The sequence below is a fragment of the Motacilla alba genome, chromosome 1, assembly GCF_015832195.1.
Source record: "Motacilla alba alba isolate MOTALB_02 chromosome 1, Motacilla_alba_V1.0_pri, whole genome shotgun sequence".
NCBI lineage: Eukaryota > Metazoa > Chordata > Aves > Passeriformes > Motacillidae > Motacilla > Motacilla alba.
In genome coordinates this window covers 5268977-5291708 of record NC_052016.1, presented here as the reverse complement: position 1 = coordinate 5291708, position 22732 = coordinate 5268977, and the positions used below count along the sequence as shown (strand labels likewise).

At 43.1% G+C, this 22732-nt stretch overlaps 1 protein-coding gene across 9 annotated transcripts in view; it reads right to left on the bottom strand.

Moving 5' to 3' along the window:
• Nucleotides 1–22732, bottom strand: part of AGPAT3 (1-acylglycerol-3-phosphate O-acyltransferase 3) — an 86137-nt gene that overhangs the window by 12812 nt on the left and 50593 nt on the right. For all 9 annotated transcript variants that reach the window (XM_038150267.1, XM_038150302.1, XM_038150253.1 and 6 more), the window contains one exon: nt 3117–3343. In XM_038150267.1, the coding sequence (XP_038006195.1) occupies nt 3117–3294 (178 nt within the window). In that variant the 5' untranslated portion in view covers nt 3295–3343. The remainder of the gene's footprint in view (nt 1–3116; nt 3344–22732) is intronic.

The following is a 22732-nucleotide window of genomic DNA, read 5'->3' as shown; positions in this document are numbered from 1 at the left end:
GTACCAAACCCATCACCAACACAGTGGTACTCTGAGCAATTTTCCCTTTCCTTTGCTGTGTACCAAGGAAGAACATCTCCAGGACCTGCTACATTTTCTTATAAAAATTATAATCACCTGAGTGTGTTTCTTCTTCAAAATCAGGAAAAAAAAAATCTGCAGAGGCCTTTCTCTACAGAACCTTTCTCCCTAAAACAGTAGAGGATTTGCCAGAGTTCATACTGAGAGAGAAGGGCTGATGAGCCAAAGGATCAACATGAGGAAACAGATTGTCCTTTACAAGTGTGCTGACAAATGATGTAATTATAACCAGGAGTGGGCTCATTTCCTTTTTGAGTGTGTGGGTTACAGCTCCTTTGCGTGGCACTGATCCTATCAATGCTACACAAGAAATCCTGAATGAAGGAATGGCAACACTTGCACTGCCCAGGACAGTTCCTACAGGGAATAAGCAACACCTGGCACCAACCATCCCCTGCAGCTGGGGGTCCCACACACCAAAGCAGGTGCATTTACAGCCTCACAAGCCCCCCAGAAACAAAGCAAACAAGGGGCACAGCACATCCCTCAGCTGGAAGTACCAACATTTGAGAGGTTATTTTTGCAACAGGACTAACCCAAACACACTGCACTCTCCAAGGGTGTGATTCATCTGAAAGGAGCTGACGTGGGAGAGCTGCGAGTACAGACTACCTGTCATGAATTTATGGGTTTATGATGGGGCCAGAGCCTGAGAGACTTCCTTCCCCAAATGTCTGTCAGAAACATTGGATAGAGTATCTTTCCCACCCCTTTGGAAGCTGGGCTTTATGTATTTGAGAGGAGATACAGTAAGAACAGAGCTTGCTTTTCAGTACAGAGCCACATACAGGATCACCTGTGTATCCCTCCCCGCACTGATCCTCTGCCAGCTGGGCAGAGCAGCTTCTCTTACAGACCCTCAGCCTAAAACCTCAAACAGCTCGGAGAAAGTGAGCAAAACATAGCATCTAGAGCAGAACACCAGCCTACAGGTTCCTTGCCAAAAGGCTTCTCCATACTGAAATGTATTTATTTCATTATGAATGGCAACACTGGAGCTACTGCATTTACACAGCTTACCTAAATTGGTATAAATCACAATTGAAGAGCATATTCTGGCAGCTCTTCCATTACAGGCCATCAGCTCTCTGCAGTCCCACATAACATTTACATTGATTTTCATAGTTTAATTTCCCAACATGTTAATTTATAACAGGCTACACATCAGGAGTTATCCTATGTACAACCAATTATCCCCTCAGCTTCTCCAAACCTCTTTGAACAATGATGTGGGCTATTTCCAGTGTTTAGAGGATGTAAGCAGCATTTAAAGTGTGATTTTTTTTTCATGCACAATGCTAACTAGGGGCTGAGCCTAAAGCCTTAGAGAAGCAAGCAGCTCATATCTTCAGAAAACCCTAACTATTAATGCAGCAATAGTTTTCAGCATGAGATCAGATTCTAGACTATTAAAAGCACAAAGAAAATTTACAAGCAAATTAAAAATAAAAACTGCTATATGTCCCCACTCTCATCCAACCAAACTCATTTTGAAGTTACTACTAAGCTCTACAATATCTTTTTTTCCTGACAATTTGCCTGCTAGTCTATTTAATTTCCTCTCTCCTGTGCTTCTCAGTAGGCAGGACAAAAAGCACAGTAAAGGCAGGGACAACAAGCTTAAAAAGAGACTGAACCAGACACCTCAGAGAGTTTTTGTTGGTGATACTTCACATGGATGATTTAGGAAATGTGGGTGCCTGTCAGTGGATGCTGAACTGTAATTTCAGTGTTCATTCTGGTGACTCATTTACCCAAAGTGGGAGTTGGATGCTGAGCTGAGCACTAAGGTAAGTGGCCATGCATACTGGGAAGGGATGGAGAATGGAAACCAATTAGATGATTCACTGCTGAAACAGGAGGTGACATTTGGGCTAAGGAGCCTTCTAAACAGTGTAAACATTTTCAGAAATCCAGCTCTCTGTTAAGCTCTGTGAGGAGAAGAAGAAGGCTTCCGCAGGGAGGAAGTTTTGCAAAGGTCTGACAGAGGAGAACAAAGAAGCTGCATTTAGTTCAGAGCTGACCCACAGGCAGAAGAAGAACCACTGAGAAAGTGCTCACAAGAGGAGACCCTGGCCTCAGAGATGGACACTGAAAGGTGTAAGTGGATTCTGAAGTTTGTCACACAGTTCAGCTGCAGAGACATGAGGTGCTTTAAGACAGACCTCTCCCTCTGCAGCCCCCACAATAAACCTGGGCTCCTACATGATCAATACTGCTCACGTGCTCAGTGCCTGAGCCAGTCTCACAACTGTCCCTGAGCACAGGTGCTGATACTGGATGAAGGTGGCATTGAGACACAAGTAACAACTCCTGTCAGTCCAGATAAGGCTGGAGGTGCAGAGGAGCTTTACTTCCCACTTTTTTGAATGACAGAGTGACAACACACTTTAGACTTCAGTATGGTTTCTCAGTATTGCAGGAAAAAAAAATGCTGGTTTGACCTGCTCTGAAAGAATCTACGTCTAACTTACCATTTCTCTGGTCTGTGTGTGCAAACAGATACATGTGCACATGTGGCTGCAGCTCTCTTCACAGAGAGCAGCAGGCACAACTTCCCCAGGATTTTTCCTGGGGAAAGCAGGGAGAAAGCTCAGAGAGGAAGAAAAACAATTCTTATCTCTACTTGCTGCATCTGTCGTTTGGCACATGTGGAATGTGTTATGGAGATTGTTTACCAAAAGTGATTTGTTAATCGGACACTGGTGATGGGTGTTTTGGATTGAGTAACCAATTAGGTCAAAGCTGTGTCACGACTGTCTGTAAAGGGTCACGGGTTTTTCTTTAGTATAGTTTCAGTTTAGTATAGTATAATAGTAGAATAGGTTTTAATATAATATATTATAGCTTAATAAAGCATTTGTTCAGCCTTCTGAATCATGGAGTCATTGCACAGTTATTCCCCAGCTGGGGGTCATCCTGGATCAATATGCATATATATATTTCTTTTGGTTAACAGGCCAAACCAAGAAAAGCCCCATCCCATCCCATTCCATTCCATTCCATCCCATCCCATCCCATCCCATCATACTCACGGCTCCACAGGGAATAGGCAAGGCGACAGTTTACTCGGCGATACAGCTGCTTGTTGATGGGCCAGAGGAGCAGCGTGCATAGTTGAATGAAGTTAATGATCAGTCCACTGACAACAAAGACGAACCCAATGAGGAGGTGAACTATGAACTGGGTCTTCAGGAAGGCAATGAAGCCCATGATAACCACTCAGAAGCGTGTGCAAGGGCCGTCACTCAGAATAACTGTCCTGAAACAGGAAAAAAAACAACAAAGGAGTCAAATGGAATGGATTTACAAGCTCTGAGGAAGGACAAAGCAAAAGCCCTGAAACAGTCCAGGCTCACTCATCAAGAGGAACCCAACCCAATAAACACTGTGCTCTCCAAGCCTGCCTCATGCAGGTCTTCACACAATAAACTGGTGATGGTGCAAATCCCTGCCCGAAATAGGAAGGAATCATTATTTACAATTTACAGCCCACCAGGAAGATTCTTGTTTGCCAAGAGACTAATCTCACACCTCTCTTCAAACAAATACCTCATAATTGGGAGTTAATGCTGGGAAGAACAGAGAGCCCTGCATCACAGTGAGCAGTGGGCATGCAGGGGCTCTGTCTTTAGGGATGCTGTCCTGAACAGGAGCCTCACCCTGAAAAGAGCAGGGCTGGTCACACACCCCATCAGTCTGGCCAGCACTAAGGCGTGGAAATGGAAATCAGGTATTCCCACATTCAAAACCCATGCTGGAGCAGGTTTAATAACTTCTCACCTTGTCAAGCCACAGTTCTGTGATCAAATGTACCAGTTAGTGGGGAGGAAAAATGTAAAATGATAAAAAAGCCTTAGGCTATGTAGCAGTACAAACTTGGAATCTGGAATGGGCTTTGGTGTAGAATATTGATCCCACCAAATTAGCACTCAACTCTGAGCATGTCCCATATTTATACCAGGTGCAGAAAGACTGGCAAGGTCTGAACCAGCAGAATGCCACAGGAGCTTAGACAAGCCTGATCCACTACAAATCCTGCCAGCACAAAGTTAACCCTAAACTCCATTCACACCAAGCCACCAAACTGAGTTTATTGCAAACCCCACATTATCCAGCACCGGCCTGTTTGACCTGTTGGGTACTGGAAGCCACAGCCTCAAGGTCTCACCCGAAAAATAACAGCTTGACCCTGATTTTCTGCCACAGCTTACAAGTGTGGCAAATGACCAGATCAAGCAGTAGATGGTAACAAATACTTCTGACAGGCATCCCAAGGTGATGTAGACCCACTGTCTGAAAATAAAGTCCCTGCCAGCTGTGAGGAATCAAATTATTTTCATTTACCACCTGCTTACAGTGTGCTGCTATTTATAAAACTCTACAGCAATTTTATTGTGAAACCTTGTTTTCTATCCTCTCTTCTGGCAATCAGGTACAGCCTTTCAAGGCACAGAGTGTCTAGTTTTTGCAGAATTAACATCCATTTGCATCATTAGTAACCTACCCACTTCAGAAGCACATAAGGGAGGCAAAAAAAATAAAAAGCCTGGTTGAACACAGCCAGTATTGTGCCTACCACAGAAAGCAAAGCAAAGCAAGAGGAATAGTATTGGAGCTCATGATAAATAATCTAAATTCTCCCAGTGTTTTCCTGTAAGGATGAAAGAAACATTTCTTCCACTAATAAATTTTACTTCAAGAACAGCTGTTAGGAAGCAGAGACTTCTGTTTGAAAAGGAACAAGTGGAGCCCTCCTTCCTCTTCCCTCCCCAAGAGGCTGCAGTTGTCTCACACAGCCAAAACACCACGCCAGTGTTCACACATTGCCAAGTGGGAGGCAGCTGTGGCATCCAGTGACTCCCCAGCACTGGGCTTGTCCGTCTTTTCCGCTGGCACGCTCTAATAAATACTGCCAAACATTAAACACCAAGTTCTTCACTTCCAAGAGTCATTCTCTTCATCTGGTCTATCTCAAAAGCCAGTTCAAACAAACAAGAAAAGAACAATTCCCTCCACCACTGCAAGCTATTTCTCGAGTTCTTGCTTGCCCTCTGCAGAGCCACGTGCGAGCAGCTTTGCTGATGACTGTCCAGTGTCAAACCACTCAAAAGCTGGACTTGAGGATCCTGGAAGCTGTTCCAACATGACTCTATCTATGCCAGTCACTAGAGCAGCACTTACAGCCTTTTTCCTCGCAGCCTGGCCCCTCTCAGACAGGGGCACAAAGCACACACAGATGGCACAAGGAGAAACAGGAATGCCAGGTATTATCTCACCTCAAATCAAATGGTTTGGCTCCACTTCTGCAGCCTCTTGGCTTTGAGCAGAGTCTGTGGCTGGGGTTTGTCTCTTCAATTAAGGACACTGCTGGTTTACAGACCCCAAAGGACACAGCCCTCCTTGCACAGCAGCAGCTTTCTCCAGCTTTGTTGGACATGGAAAACAGGATTTATCACTCTTGCACCAGCATCCTGCCCCACATGCTGGGCACCATAGAATCATCAAGGTCGGCAAAGCCCTCCAGGATCATGGAGTCCCATCTCTGATCAACCCTTACCTCATCAACTAAACCACAGCCCTAAATCTCACATCCTGTCACTTCTTGAACACCTTCAGGAATGGCAACTCCACCATTCCCCCAGGCAGTTTCAATGCTTAACACCACCTTCCATGAAGAAATTCCTGCTGTCCAATCTGAGCCTTCCTGGCACAGCTTGAGACCACTTCCTCTGGTCCTGTTGTTGTGGTCTGATCCTCCTAGTTTCACTGCTGGATACAGAACCTGCCAGAGTCTGTTTTGACAATCCCTCCCTTAACGTTATTTGACTTTTAAGATCATTAGAAATTAACCTTAATCTAGGAATTATTTCCTTTTCTGCATCCCTGCCCATGTAGGACAGCCAGGCAACTTAGGGACAGGACAACAGGCACAAGGTGGTGAGCAGCTGTTCTGCTGTATCCCATGGGCAGGGTCAGGGGAGGATGGGGAAATCAGTATTTGCTGAAACGAGGAAAAGCACCACTTCTGCATTTGACATGTGTATGAAGATCAGCTTAGTGAAGTATCTAGGAAGTAAACAGCTGCCTCAGTCTAAGACAGCAAAGTCTCAGCACTATTTTCTTTTTTTTTTTACCTATCCATATCATCTGCTTTTTTAAAGACCTGCTGGTAAAATCTTATTTTTGCCCTTGTTTTCCTTAAACACTGTAACTTCCCAGCATTGACCTTTCACCAAAAAACCTTCATTTCCTCCTGTACAGCCACACTGAGAACTGTGGGGAATTTTAGTACTCTCCCTGCTTTCACAGGATCAGATAATGGATTGGGTTGGAAGAAGCATTAAATATCACCAAATTCCAACCCCCACACCACGGGGAGGGACACCTCCCACTAGAGCCCAGTCCAGCCTGGTCTCTTGTCTATCTGCTCTGATGAAAAAGTTCTCAAATGCTTTGCATCCTTCAGGGCTCTCTCCCTTATTTCTGTGCCTCTCAAGAAAAGAGCAAGAAGAAAAATGTCTTGGTGTGGTGGGCTGACCCTGGCTGGAGGACTGGTGCCCACCAAGGCCACTCTATCACCCCCCTCCTCACCTGAACAGAGAAAACACAACCAAAGGCTTGTGGGTGAAGGTAAGGACAGGGAGAGATCACTCACCAATTACTGTCATGGGCAGAACAGACTCGACGTGGGGAAATCACAGCTCAATTTATTACCAATCAAGGCAGAGTGTGGTAATGAGAAATAAAACCAGATCTTAAAACACTTTCTCCCCTCTCTTTTTCTGTTGGGCTCAACTTCCTGATTTTCTGTATTTCCTCTCCCAGCAGTGCATGGGGACAGGGAATGGGGCTGTGGTCAGTCCACTACTCATCTCTGCTGCTCCTTCCTCAGAGAGAGAACTTCTCACACACTTCCCCTGTTCCAGAGGGGAGTCCCCCCCACAGGAGACAGTCTTCCTTAACTTCTCCAATATGAGTTCTTCACCAGCTGCTCCAGCCTGGTTCCTTTCTATGGGGTGAAATCCTTCAGGAACAGGCTGCTCCAGTGGGTCCCTTGCAGGGCCACAAGTCCTGCCAGCAAACCTGCTCCAGCCTGGGCTTCCCACAGGGTCACAGCCTTCTTCAGGCTCCCACGTGGGCTCCTCCAGGGGCTGCAGGTGGATCTCTGCATCCCCATGGATCTCCATGGGCTGCAGGCGCACAGCTGCCTCGACAGGGTCTGTAGGGGAATCTCCACTCCAGTGCCTGGAGCACCTCCTGCCCCCTCCTTCTGCACTGACCTTGGAACCTCCTGGGCTTCTCCCACATATTCACACTCCTCTCTTTGGCCACATTTCTGCCGTGGAGTTCTCTCTCACCTGCCTTCTTCAGTACACTGTCCCAGAGGTGGTACCACCATCTCTGATGGGCTCAGCCTTGGCCAGTGGCTCTGTCCTGGACTCAAAGACAGAGTTGTATCTTGAAGCCCCACTTCACATGGATTCTCTGGTTTCCAAAAGATACAACCTGCCTCTCAGTAGAAGTCAGAATACAGAATAGAAAGCTTTACCCAGCTTTCTACATTCAAGGAAGTTCTAATGATTAAACTGCCTGGAGACTTCTACCTCTGCCAAATGTCACTGGCATTTGCCACCAAGTTCAAAGCCATTAGAAGGGAGAATGACAGAGAAGTGTGACTGCATTAATTAAGAAATCAGTCAAATGCACAACATGCACATTACAGCATTTCATGACACATAGCTATTTATGAACTCAAAATTAAAAATTAAGCCACTAATCATTCTGTAAGACAGTATGTTCAGTTTGAACTCCAGATTTTAATTAATTTCTTGCTGTCATGTGTGTGCAATCCCTCTGAAGCTCATGATGTTTGCATGAATATGAGCATGAAATTAGAGACTGGCCCACTGATGCTAATATTCCAACCCAGTGAGAATTAATGTGCTTGACAACAAAAACTGTGGCAGGCAGTATTTACATTTCCAGACCTTTACCTTCAGTTTTTCTGAACATGCTTTTGCCACCTCTGCTGTGCCATTTTTACCTCCACCCATGAAACCAATTAGATATCTTTTGCCCTGAATATCTTGCCTCCACCCTGAAATTTGGTAATTTACTTACTTTTTCTATTTGAGAAATGAGTGAAACTTTTAGATGACTGAATTCTACCTTTTACTGCCACATTTTTAAATACTGTATTTTTCAGATGAAGCTTTCTAAGCCTCCTTGATGTCTGTATAAACTTAGCAAACCCTGCTTGTGAGGAAGGGTTAAGGATGTTGGAAGTCAGAAGCAGTACAAAAAAGGCATTTTGTTGCCCATCAAGAGTTTCCTGAGGATTTTTCAGAATTCTACAAACACTGCTCATCAAAAACACACAAAGAAAATAAAATCTGTTTTTTATTCAAAGTGAGATCTACCTGTTGCATGAGCTGCTTCATGAGTATGGGGACAGATAAAAGCAGCAGAAACCAGGAGCTCAAGAAAATGGCTTTTTCTGAGTGTACTTTCTATCCTTCCAACCTTTCTGGTGACCCAGCTGAGGCTACTTCTCTTTCAAAAGCATGAAAATCACCAGCCTAAGTGTCTGTTCCCTCACCTCTCCTGAGATCAGAAAACCCAAGAATACTCAGCAACTATCCAAGAGTCAGGGCAGAGATAGGAGGGAAAGCCTCCAATGGCCCTGCCTATACTTCTTCATCAGATAAATAAAAGTACAGGTCCCAATCTGGTTATTTTAGAATCCTTCAGAAACACCACATTACCACATTGGGGTAGCAAATTATTTTCCTGGACATTTCTGGGACATTCCACACAAAAATATGTTGATCATCTCATGATTAACGCTTAGAAGTAATCAGTTACCACTAAGAAATAATTTTTCCTTGCAGAATACACAATACTCTTCTAGCTGAAAGACAGAATGCAGTGGCTATCTAGCTTTTAAAAACTAAATGAAATATTCGTAGCAAACAACCCTGATAACAGGAGAATATTCAGGAAGACAAGAGGTCACTGATGGGCTTCCCACTTTCTGCACTGTCCCACCTCTCCTTCTGGGATGAGGAATTTGGGAGCTTGACACCCTTGATGCAGAAGCCACACAAAACCATGGAGAGAGTATTTACCCAGAGCTTTGCCCCAGCTTTAAAAAAGCATCCCAGGACTCCTGCCCATTCTGCCAAAAGCAATCTCCACTCAGGCCTCATTTATTTTAGAACCAGCACTGGCAACCACAGGTGTCTAAGTAGGCTGGAAAACAGAGCTTAGATCAACAGCAGTGAGTCAGAGAGAATAAGCAAATAAGCAAATAAGGTATAACAACAGTTTTGGTACCCATTTGAACAGTCTGTACCAGGGATTCTCCAGATAAGCTGTAAAAATAGACAGCTACTCAATTGCATCCCACACAGCATTACAAAGTGTCTACTACAGAGCCAGCCTTTTAAACCTAAGCATGACAGAAAGATTATCTTAGTTTCTCACACAATACAGGTCTAATTTCCCTGAAAGTGCCTCAGTGAGGTGCAAGGCTGATTCAGAGTTCATTAAAAATCCTGCTTGTCATGAATTTTTAAAATTGAAGGGTATGGAAAAGAACGTTGAGCTAAACTGAGGTCACAGAGATGTAAGCTTGGTTTTGAGTTGTAAGAACTAGGAACAAGATCTCAAAAAGAAAAAATGGTACCATCATGAAATCAGATGAAAACTCATTCCTTGAAATGTTGTCCATCTTGGCCTTGAAACAGCACCACAGCCAATCTCCAGAAAAGAGAGAAAAGGTCAAGAGTGAAAGATTATCGCCACTATCTGTCTGAAATATATTCCTTACTTTGGCTTGATCTAAAGGCATTCAAGCCACAGAAACTTCCACTCATGTCAATAGGTTTGGCTCAGTATCTGTAGAGATTTTTGATAAGACTACTTCCATCAAATAAAAAGCCTTTGGTTTGACTCATCATCCTAATGAGATACCAGTACTTTGAGGTTAAAAAAAAAAAAAGAGAAAGAAAAAAAGCTGTGCTTATGGATGTGACATTCATGATCTTTTCACAGACATATAGAATTGGACTTAATGAGAAGTTTTTACATTTCATTCTTATCTTCAAGATACAGGTTGCTCTAAGAAAAAATACCAAGACCATCAGTTGTTTAACCTGCATTTTATAGTGAGAAGACCACAGAATACAATAACAAAGCAAAGTATTCAAACAACTCAGTGCAACCAGAAGGGAAAAAAACCAGCTCTCAATACTACAAATCACTGCACCTGAGGGGCAGATTTCCCTCTTCCCTGCCCTAAATGCAATGTTACTGCCATAGCTGAGCCTCCTCAAAAGCTGCAAAAAAGCCCTGTGCTTATGCTGCCACTAGGGATGAAATTATATTTCCTTTAACTTCTGCTACAATATTACAGCTGAAAATACCAGCAATATTAAAATGGCTGTTTTCCAAACTTAATTTCAACCATTTCCTTGTATAACACTTGGCACAAAAAAGAGACAGCAAGTGTGCACAAATTCAATTTCTCCTCAGCCTACATCCTTCAGCTAACATTGCCTCTATTTAAACAAATGGATTGGATAACCAAAATGAACCCTGACTTGCTGGCTGCATGACAACCCCCACAAGGAAGCAAAACTCCTTGCAGACTTTCTCTCACCGCGAGCACCTCTTTATTTATTATTAAAGAAAACAATGGTATTTTCATAGGGGATTTTCTGTTGACAACAGGGAAACTAGAGAGACTCTGTCACGAGTTCCCTGGGTAAAACCAGCTCAGACAACTCTGATGTCACGGCTGAGTCTCCCCAAAGCAGGCTGACATCACTTTTCCCACAGAACAGCCTGCCATACTCACAAGACATCCCAGGGCTCTGCATTGAGCTTTCCAGGGAAGGCACCCCACAACTTCAACACCTGGTTGTGCACCCCACTTGTTTTGACTTCAGGAAGACAATCACTGCCTTATGTTTTAATAAACTTACAATAGTTTCTATTGGAGTATGTCACAACTGCTTGTGGGTGTTTGCGTGCTGCCTCTGCCCTGGATCCACACATTTGGCATCCCTCAGTCTGCAGTCTCACACTTTTGTTTCAGTGTGAGCACCGCAAAATTCATTTTTTCTTAGAACTATAATTACAAAACCTTAATTGCTGTTAAATTTAGATTAGATAATAATTGTGAATTTGGCAAGTTTGGTTAGTTTCTCACAGGTTCAGATGGGTTTTTGTGGATATATACATACTTACAGATACTTTTGAGAGCTCTTGCAGAACTCAGCCTTAACAAACCTTGTCCCACATATTACTGATCACCAAGGTTTACCCAACTGCAAGCATTTGAGCTCAAGTTTTCTTTTACCTGCTTGCTATCAGGAGGAAAAATGAACACCCTGTAACTTACATTGTCCCACAAACCATACAACCACATAATTAGCCTGATTTTGAAAACCAAAATCAGGCAGACACAGATTACTCCTGGTTTGATCTTTAGCAGAAGGCACAGAGACATGAGCCAAGGCAAGGGGAATCCATGCTCCCACCAGCACAGCAAGACACAGCAGGATGGAGCAGCAGAAGATAAGTAAGGCTGCAATTTCTAAGAAAAAAGGATTAAAACCAGGGGAAAATACCAGCCCACTGCAAGACATTTACACTGAAATGCACGAGCTAGAACACTGTCATATTCTGTATATTTTAAGAAATAAATAGGAACAATTATTCAGCTTTGCAAATTCCTCCTGGCTCCAGACAGACAGCTTAGCGTGACTCACCCAGGAATGGTTGTCAAACACCTTCTGCCAGCCTTGCTCCTCCTCTTGGGAACTTTTAAACTTCTCCCTGGCCTTGTTTGCGTGGTGGCAGCTACTCTCCCCACTTTGCCACTCTGGATAAAACTCCCTCAAGGGAGAAGCAGGATGCTAATCCTTGCTAGCTCCTAATTGTATTTGCAGGGTGCCCCAATGAAGGAAGGAATGATGAATCTGACTCCATGTTCTCAGAAGGCTAATTTATTATTTTATGATAATATACTATATTAAAGAATACTATACTAAAGAATACAGAAAGGTTACTTACAGAAGGCTAAAAATAATGAAAACTTGTGACTCTTTCCAGAGTCCCAACACAGCTTGGCACAGATTGGCCAACGAGACAAAACAGCTCACACCAGAATCCAATAAAACAATCACCTGTGTGTAAACAATCTCCAAACACATTCCAAAGGAGCAAAACAGAGGAGAAGCAGATGAGATAAGAATTGTATTCCTTTTTCTCCAAGGCTCCTCAGCTTCCCAGGAGAAAAATCCTGGGCGAAGGGATTTTTCAGAGGATGTGAATGCCACATCTCCTCAGTTCCCTATTCCTTCCCTTGTGTCATACTCTCCTCTTTCACACACACCAAGAGCTTCCCAGCCTGAGCAAGAGCCCTGCTTTGTGCCACAGAGGACCTGAGCCCATCCCATCACTGCACACAGTGCTGCAGGCACTGCCTGCCCACCTGGGGCTCAGTTTGTGTGTCAACCCCAAGTTCTGAAAAACTGCCAAGGTTGCTTTGAGAGCAAAAGCAGGCTGGGAGAAGCTCTTGGAGAACTCAGCACACTCCAGCAGGTCCACTGCACTTCTTTAAAGGCCAGGCACATATTTTCAGTCCTGGTAACTGCTCCTAGAATCTCACCCCGAGTGCAATGGCAGGGTGTCTCCCTGAGGTAAAACTGGGCAGATTATGGCAGCACTGGGATGCTCCTGCTGTTGAACACTCCCTTTCTTTCCCCAGACAGGTTTACTCACCAGAGGTAAATAAGAAAGGACATCACAGAATCACAGGATGGTTTGGGTTGGAAGGCACTTTGAAGCTCATCTCATTCCACCTCCTACCATGGGCAGGGACACCCTTCCACTACCCCAGGTTGCTTCAAGCCCTGTCCAACCTGGCCTTGGACATCTCCTAGGATGGGGCAGCCACAGCTTCCCTGGGAAACCTGTGCCAGGGCCTCACCACCCTCACAGGGAAGAATTTCTTCCCAACATCTAATCTAACCCTACCCTCTTCCACTTTGAAGTCATTCCCCATGTTCTGTCACTCCAGTTCCTCTCTGGCTTCATGCAGGCCTCTTCACATCCTGGAAGCTGTTCTGAAGTCTCCACACAACCTTCTCCTCTCTTCTCTCCCCTCCTCTGAACAGCCCCAAATCTCTAATCCTGTCTCCACAGGGGAGGTGCTCCAGTCCTCCTGTGAACTTTGTGGCCTCCTCTGGACTCACCCCAACAGTTCCATATCCTCCTTGTGCTGGGGGCACAACAACTGGACACAGCATTCCAGCTGAAAATCCTGGCTGGAGAGGCAAGCAGAGCACCTTTGGCAAACACAGTGCACCCCTCTAACCCTGTGCACCAAGGGAGGGATACCTGGGAGAGCCAGGAGCCAGCTGGAGCTCCCTGCACAGCCCACACACCATTTAATGCTGCACTTGCAGTGAACAAAATCACCACCGGCACCACAAGACATTTAAGCAGTCTTGAATGCTCATCGTGAAAAATAAGCCAACATATCTCCAATAACCACAGAGTTTTGCATGCTTCCTACTCCCAAAGTTGTACCCAAGGCATGGGAAATCCTTTCCTTAATGACAACACACCTTTAGGAGGTTTCAGATGTAAAACATCCCCAGAGGGATCTGTTGATTGTCCACTTGTGCTCGTGTTGCTCTCTGCAGCCAAGCCAAGACTGATCAGTTTGTGTTCAGCACCACTCTGATGTGGCTTTGAGGTTTATGGAGCTGTGGAAGCAATGTTCCTCCCTGGAAGGAGCAGGATGGAGGGGATGACCAATTTCAGACATGTGTAGTGCTCACAGTGTGGGTACTCTGGAGATCTCAGAGATTCAGCAGGTAGCACTGTACTGACACACCAAAGAATGCCCCTCAGCTAAAGGCAGGTCTCACTAGTAGGGCAGAAATCCCTGAATTTGAAAACCACTTTGCTCATCTATCAATATACACACAGATACAAAAAGATGCTGAGGTCTAGCAATTTCCAGGATAGGAACTGAAGGCCTGAAGGAACTTCATTTTAACCCAGTAGTTATGCTGGTATTTGATAAGAAATTACCTTTAGAAAATCAGCATTGTAATCAGAGAAAGGGTGGGAAGTGGAAACCAGGAGAGCATGGATCTCATGATTGAAAAGTAATGCCACAATTATGGCTGGCCATAATCAATGCTCTTCTCAAATCAGCTCTTCATTTATTCCATCCTGCTGCAGTCTGAACACCTTTGTAAGTGCCACACTGTATCAGCAATCCCACAAATCTGTGATAAAATTTGCATTTGGACAGAAGCACTAATTTTTCTTTTTTTACAAGCAAGAGCATCAAATCTCTTTCCTCCCCACAAAAGTGATTGCTGCCATTTGAATTTTTCCTGTTAAGTCAATGCATAGATCAGCCAGTAGAGAGTAGTAAGAAAGTTAAGACGAACATTTTAGACACACTCTTGCAAAAAGAACAGGCAAAAGGAAGCAATTCTTCCCAGTTCTCAACGGGAACAGACTCCTGCCCTGAGCTTAGCTTCTCAAATGCTAAAAATGTGACACATATTTGGTTTCTCCACTTTTGTTCCCCATGCAGGTCACTGTTATTTCTGCACAAACACCTTGAATATTGTGAAATCCTGACCAAGGTAGGTGCTGACACAATGCCCATGGCTGTGACAGGCCAGAAGGAGCTACAACCTCTGCTCCACTTGACAAGAAGGTGAGGAAATCCAGCAATAAAGTACATATTGTGAGCCAAAAATACAACCCAGGATTTTAGTTGGATTAAAAAAACAAAACAACACAACACACCAGACACTAAAAAAAAGCAAAACAAACTCTATCTGCTTAAAATTATAAAAGAGGACTGAGACCAAAACTTTTAAACATGTTATTTCTCAGAAGTAGCTAGAGCTGTAAGTTATCTCTGCAAGTTCTCAAATGAATGAAATATGAATACTTTTTTTAATTTTGAAGAACTCAGGAGTTTTGCACCCCCTGACTGGAAATCATGTCAAGATTTAACCACTAGGAAATCCCATTCTGCATCTAGCAGCTCTATTATTTTCAGCCTTTCCCACGGAGCAAATGCTGATACTGACATTTTCCCCCTCAAATGTAAGCATTTTCCATTTCTCTTGCAAAGAAAGACTTTTTGCCTTAATTACTTCTGGTTTTGATAGAGCTAGCAGGTGTAGTGAGTATTTTCTTCATTTCAACTAGTTCATTCAAAGTTGAAAACCCAACTGGGAGTTGAAAAAAAAAGAGCCTCTTGCAATCTCTGAATAAAAAGCAGGTGGGAGAAAATGAGGTCTCTGAATTTTAAAGCAGCCAGACTTTCCTTGGCACTTAGGTCTTGTTTCCTCCCTTACATTCTGCTGTGGCTGCTCTTTAGTGAGAAGGATACCATCCAGAGTGGATTTTCACAGTAATTCAATATCTTTCCAAAGCCTTCCATTCTTTCTGAAGTTATTAAGACTGATAGTTTGACTGCATGGGTGAAAATGCATTTTTATGAATACAAAAACCTGAAGCTACCACAATTACAACTGGCACCATAAAACAGGATTTAGTCAGATTTATGTCTAGACTCTGATAATGACACTTCTAAAGCATTAATTGAACACTGTGGCAAAAATACTAAGAAATAGTTCAAGAGTAACATGCTTAAATAATATGTCATCCCCTTGACTCCTAATTTCTAATTTGAGATTAACATCTGCCTTGTATCTGGTAATTAAACCTCTCATTAAGTCCCAAATTCTGAAGTTTAATCAGGTAAAAAAAGTTTTCTTTGTTAAAAAAGACAAACAAAACCAACCAGGCTGAAATACAACTATTTCAGAGAGAAACTTTAGCATTTCTAACTTCAGCATTTCTGTATTTCTTTGCAGGGATTTTCAGTTTGACAGTAGATTTGCTGAAGTGCCCTTTCCTGAGTCACCTGCTCAGCTTTGCACAACTCCCAGGTTGCAAAAATTTTCAGTTTCTCCACCCTTGTTGAAGACAGAGTTTCACTGACAGCCAGTGGCCAGAGCAGAGCTGTGGAGCAACCAGATGAACTGGAACGTAAGAAATAATTAGACACAGTAAATTATACTGGTTTTTTTTTTTCCAGCTTGCCCCAATAAACTTTGTAACACCACAGAGCCAATATAACGGCTTTTAAAAAGTTAAATATGACATAGAAAGGCATCTTTTAGAAAATGCTGCCTGTTTCCAGATGGGTCTATGGTTGTATGAGTAACTGAGTGTATGGAACAATTTCCAAAGTGAGCCTCACAACTGCTGAACAAAAAACCTGACCCGTGGGGCTGCCACTACCAACATCACCAGTAAATTAAATCCAAGGGGTGCACAGGGACAGCCAAACCTCCTGCAAAACAGCAGCTTCCCCACACCCCTGTGGAGCAAGGGGCCCAAACCTGATTCACAATTGCTCAGGTGAAGAGAAAGGGGAAGATAACTGAACATGGTTGAAGAGCTGAGAAACTGAGGAGTGCAGACCTCCAAAATCATAACATGAACAAATCTGCCATCCATCACTCTCCACCTCCATGCCAGAATATTCAGCATGCTATTTCCCTCCCCTCACTACATGCAACTACAGGAGTTATTTATACCTCAGAAGAAACCCTCCTGACTTCATTTTTCCCTCTATTTGCTGAATCCACAGAGTAAAATGCCAATCTGGTGTCCTGACACCATCAATCTGATGCTAACTACTATCATGGCACAGAGACATGGTATTATATTAATAACCATAACCACTATAACGCTTGGCTTCAGTCAGACAAGAGGAGCTGGGTTTTTTTTGCCAGAAAAAGCCCTCTGAACTGGGCTATTTGTTTCCCAATCCACTGAGCACAGAAGGAAGCTGTGTCCATCCTCACACACATCACCCTGGTGCAGCTCTGCCCTGCTCAGCAGCTTCCTGCCACCAGACCTGCTCCCACTGGACGAGCAAAGCCATCACCAGCTAATCCAAAAACTTCCCAGACGTATCAAGAGGGTAGTAAACCTAAAATATCCTTGCTTCATCTCCTTCTCCATGTAAACATCTATTTTCAGAATTGCAGCTTCTATTATTGATCTCTCGAGAACAAATGATTTGTTTTCAATTCTCCCCTCACCATGGCAATATGTGCACCGAGTAGAAAGATGGTCTATTTAGTAAAGTGCATTTGATGCTATTTCTGAACTCAAGATACAAAACAGTATCTTCATGGTTTGCAAGTTTTATTTACAGTAATTTCACAAGAACTCAAGTACCCATTAGTTTTTCTGATATTACAGGCCACTTCCCAGCCACCTTTTCTGTTTTCCTTTCAAAAGAAGTTTCGAATAAGGCTATTATGTTTTAATTTATAATTTAATTTATATTTTTATTTATATTCATATTTTTTCCTGACATTTCATACCATCATTTCTAGTTATTTTTATCTGCAAACTTTCCTCCTCTCCTCTGTGTTAATGTATTCATTTTTGTCATCCTACCTGCTCCCATGTACACAGTTGGTCTCCTCAATCCTTCCCTGGGTGACAGTTCCTATGACCACTTTATATTTGCTACACACATCAAAGTTTTGCTTTCACCTTGTGGTTTTGTAAATGTATTGGGCTGTGTAAAAGCAAAAAGAATACATGTACGACAGGAATCTGAGGGAAAGCATCTTCAAACCATTGCAGGTGAACATATATTTTAAACTATAGGACAAACAGGAGAAGGGGAGTGACTCCAGGGGCTGACAGCATCTGTTTCCCTGGCTCACTCCTATTGCAGGATAAGAAATCAGCACTTCACACAGATGAGGTCAAACAATGGACACCTGCGTTGATCTGAGTGTCTCCAGGCAAAAAAGGGCCACCAAAAAAAGAAAACCCACAGGCTTCTCCCAGGTTTACTTCAGTTTCGAAGTCTACCAAACTTCAGATGTTTGCATTTTCAAATGGCCGGTCCCAAGCAGCCACCTCTGGAAAAAGTGACTCATTGTTCACTTTTGGATATGGATGAATAAGATTCTATTTAAAAGATGACACCAATTTATCTTACTGCCAGCTGTGGTAACAACACAAACAGTGGGTTCAGCACTGCAGCGAGCTGAGTGCAAGGAGGCAGAGGAAACACAATCCTTGGATATTTTCAAAACCCAACTGGACAAAGCCCTGAGCAAACCAACCTATTTTGAAATAAGCTTGGCTGAAAGCTGCCTCATACTCAAATCACACCCACCCAACTATATTCTATGTTTGCTTTTTTTTTTAATGACAAGCCCACAGTGGCAATCTCCATTACAAAAAAGATGCTGAGATCTCTCATTTGACCACGTGAAGCCATCCTGAGACCTCTCTCCTTGAAATATCATCAGGGGGCTGTACAGGAAGGCAGGCATTGCACATGGAGCAACAATAAGTCCAAACTGCCTGAGTTTTCACTCCACTTCCCAGGTGTTTTCTGCAGCCTGCAATGAGCCTTACGTTGTCATGGCTACTATTACAAGCATTTCACCCCTCCTTTAAAACTAATCACATCCCAGTACAGACACACCCTACCAGGTAACTCAGCCACAGATTCATTTTTAACTCTACCAGCTAAATCTCAGATGTGATTTGAAACACATTCATCCTTCTTAAAACAGACCTACGTTTAAGTATTACTTACATTTATGTTGCTCCTCTTAATCCCTTTGCTAGCACTGAAATGATGGGTGTCTCTCGTGGTGTCTTTCCAGATTTCACAGCACTAAATCACATCTCTCTCACATCACAGTCTGACATCATCTGTTTGCAAAGGGCAAGCAAATCAGCCATGGGGACCAAATGCCTGGGGAACTCTGCACATCTCTGTGGAAAGGGAACTGCTGCCTCTCTAGACCAGAGGTCTGTGGTAGAGCAACCACTGCACAGAGCAGATCAGCCAGCTCCCTGAGGTCAACCTGGTTTGTGTTCAAAAGGAAAAAGCAGCCTGTGCAGTGTCGACAGCTGCTCTTCCAGCCTTTCCTCCAGCCTTTAATATCTCATGTTTTATCTAACCTCCAACTCAGACCCATATATAGGAATCTCTGTTTAGTTCCTGGATAACAATTGCTCTGGTTGCAGAGAAGAGCTTAAGTAGCTTAGAGAGCTGCCTGCCAGAGAATGGAATTTAGCATGTTGTTCCAAAAGCCTGGCTCCTTACGAACTTGGATTTTAGTGTTGACAGTGCTCACATCCATGTAGAGACATGGGTAGCTAAGAACATCCAACTTGGTCACAACAGGCTCTTAGCAACCCCTTTCTCCTCTCCCAGGCTACTTCCATGAAACTTGCAGCACTGCAGTTATTTTGGAGACACCCTCGTAGACACTTGCCAGCCAGCCAAGTGTGTCTGGAAATTCCTCCATGAGTTCAAAACATATCACTGAAGAGAGAGACAGATAAATGTATTTGAACAGGACAACACTCAGTATTTTTTTCCATAGCACAGCAGCTGAAAAGCCTGCCAAGCTCAACCTCTTCAGCTCATCACATTTAAAGACACAGCAATGCTACGTTAGCCCAGATAAATTCATGGTTTAGGCACGTGGGCATGGTCAATGAATTCTTTGGGTAATGAGCTTTTAGACAGTCGAGGTTTCCATATTTTCCACAAGCAGCAGCCACAGAAACAACCACCCTGAAATCCACATTGAGAATGCTGCTCAAAGCTCCAACTTCTCTGCAAACTCCTGATTTAGAGGAATACTCTACGCTCCTCAAAGTGCGTGGTTTGGTGCTACGGGCGTGCTAGGAAGGCACAGGCTGCTTTAATCTCCAGGCATTTATCTCAGAGACAACTGCTCAGTCAATGTAGGACACCTATCAGCTCAGTGCTTCTCTTTAAGCTGCCTAAATAAAGCAGCAGAGCACACAGTGGCTTTTACACAAACACAGCTATATTTCAAGCACGGGCTGCTAGATTATGGCTGCATTATCCACAGATGACAGATAACACAAACCCAGCCCTAATGTGACAGGAAGAGGGCTCAGTGCTCACATTTCACCAGTTTAGCTTTCACACTGCACTTCCCAGAGCACCACACCATTCCCATGGCCAGGGGCTTCCCATGGAAACAACCCGGCCCCATTGTCTGTGCATCATCCACCCAGCACATGAAATTAGGAACCTCCAGGTTCTTGTGGCTGAAATAACAGATAACACATTCAGTCCAAAAACACCATTATGGGAATTGCTAATAAAATCCAAGTGAAGATAGACATCGTGTGCTCAACTACTGCTTCAAACACAAGAAACAGAGAGGGCAAAGCACCACTTCAGCCAATGAGCAAAAAAAAAACCAAACATGAGGCAGTGAAATGATGCAGTTCATTAAAACTAGAAGTGTAGCATAGGTGTCCCTTCTCAAAAAACATTAATCTATTGCAGCACAAAATACTACAGTAGCCAAAATGTTGTGATCTGAATTATTTTGCTCTTAAGGTGCATTAATAAAATCAAAGCATTCATGGCAAGCTTCAGCCATTTGGGCACCTGACTCAAGCAACAAGGTAGCCCTAGGAATGAGGTAAAGTCACTGTGTCAAATTATCTTCACTTCTAATACAAAGTACACCAATTAATCACACTAAATACATGTTAATATTCCAGGTTCCTTTGGTGGCCAGAAGCTGAAACAGAAGGCAGACTTGGCAGCAGGGAAAAAAGAAAGAAAAAAACATTTGTTTCAAATATTTTGTAGCTTGGAAATGGTCAAACAGACCAAAAAAGTACAGAGGATTCTTATGAGTTTATCCTATATATTAAGTGATGGCAAGCCTACACACAATGATAAATCCATATAAATCCATTATTTATGGGCTAAGGGATTTCTTGATAGGTGAAAAAGGACAATTCTTTTAGGGGCTCATGTGGTGGAGAGAATTTAACCAAACAAACTCTCTGAAGCGGCAATGACTGAGCAAAGAAGAAAATATGATGTCTAATGCTGTTATAATTTCTGTCTACTTTGGTTCTGCACTGCTGGATTGCTGAGTGGATCCTGTGAGGATTCACACCTGGTATCAGAAGGAGCCTGCATGCAGGAACGTGGCTGGGTAATGGGGAGCCCTCTGGATTATTCTCTATACAGCTGCCTGTAACATTGAGACTCTGCTGGTCCCTCACCCTTTTCACCACTGCCTGAGCACCAGCCTCCACATATCCAAGAAATGCATATTTCTCTTTCTGGGATTTTTTTTCCTGGGGGGAAGTAGAAGGGACATGCTGATTTCCAAGGCTTGGGGTGATACTGCATGAGAAATGCAGCAAGGGAGCCTCAGCCTTGAGGGTGCCACAATTCCAGTGGAGCAAAGAATATTCACTTCCTTAGATGAATTCCTTAGAGAGGACAAATAAAATTTAGCCCAGAAAGTGACCAAAATGCATCTGGTCCAGCAAGTTAATAAGGGTGCTCCAACCCAGGAGAGGCAAAAGATCAGATGGAATTACAGAAAAAAAACCAACCCCGAGTTAATCTCTCAATATTCAAAGTTGATTCCCTGCTGATCTGGTGATCTCTGATCTTAATCACCCCAGCTCCATCTGAGGATATTCTAAGGGAATTGCAGCAGCCAAACTAACATATTTAAGAAGAAAAAGGAAATAATTAGTCTTTCTAGCTACTTCCTACAGGGCAGACTTACGTTAAAAATTAATGAACTAAAATATTTATCAAAGTCGGCTTTCTTCAAGCAGCAACAAACTAAAGAGTTAAAAATACCCAAACCAACAAAGGCAAAAAAGTGCTGTAAGGTCCTTGCATTAAGTTTCATCTACATCTAATCAAGAGGGTGAATGAGCTCTCTTCTCACAAACAAGCAGGTGATGTAATTAATTTTCTCCTGAACCCTGAGGTTGTCGAAGAAGAGGATCTGACCTAATACCAGCTAATTCCTGCTGTGTGCAGAATTGTAATCTCTCCTGCAAACCAGATTTGACCTGGATTCGAGTCAAGAATTTTAAGAGGGAACAAAATAAGGGGAAAGAATGAATTCTAAGATACGCGTGCATGTTATTCTGTATGCAAAATGCACACAAATTTATATTTGCATCAGTACAAAATCTAACTGCTGTCAGATGCACACGTCACACCCCAATATTGAGTTAAGACATGAAGAATTAATGAAAAACTACCCTGGGTTCAAGTATGTACTTAACACATGAACTTTCTTTTGTTAAAAATAACATTTAGCAGGACAGCTATAGATGTCCTTAAGCTCTAGATTTCCTGATTTAACAATAAAACTGTAAAGTCACTTGCACATGTCTGTTTTATTGCACATTTTGAGAACTATAGAGACTAGTAATCACACACATTTTAATTTGAGCTGCCACACTGTATAGCTGAGAGTTTACATATCTGCAGAGAATCACTGTAAAGCTTAAATGTAAATAAACTCATTAATATTACTAGTGTGTGCATACACACACACACAGAGGATTGTAGGCTTGTAAGCAGTACAGGCATAACTGCCTGGGGGAAAAACTTGGCAAAGTAAAACCAAGATGATCCTACGTAGATTTTCATTCTTTTGTTTTTTAAACACTTTATTAAACAAACAAACAAACTCATGTGTCATGCTGGAAACTTGTTCTC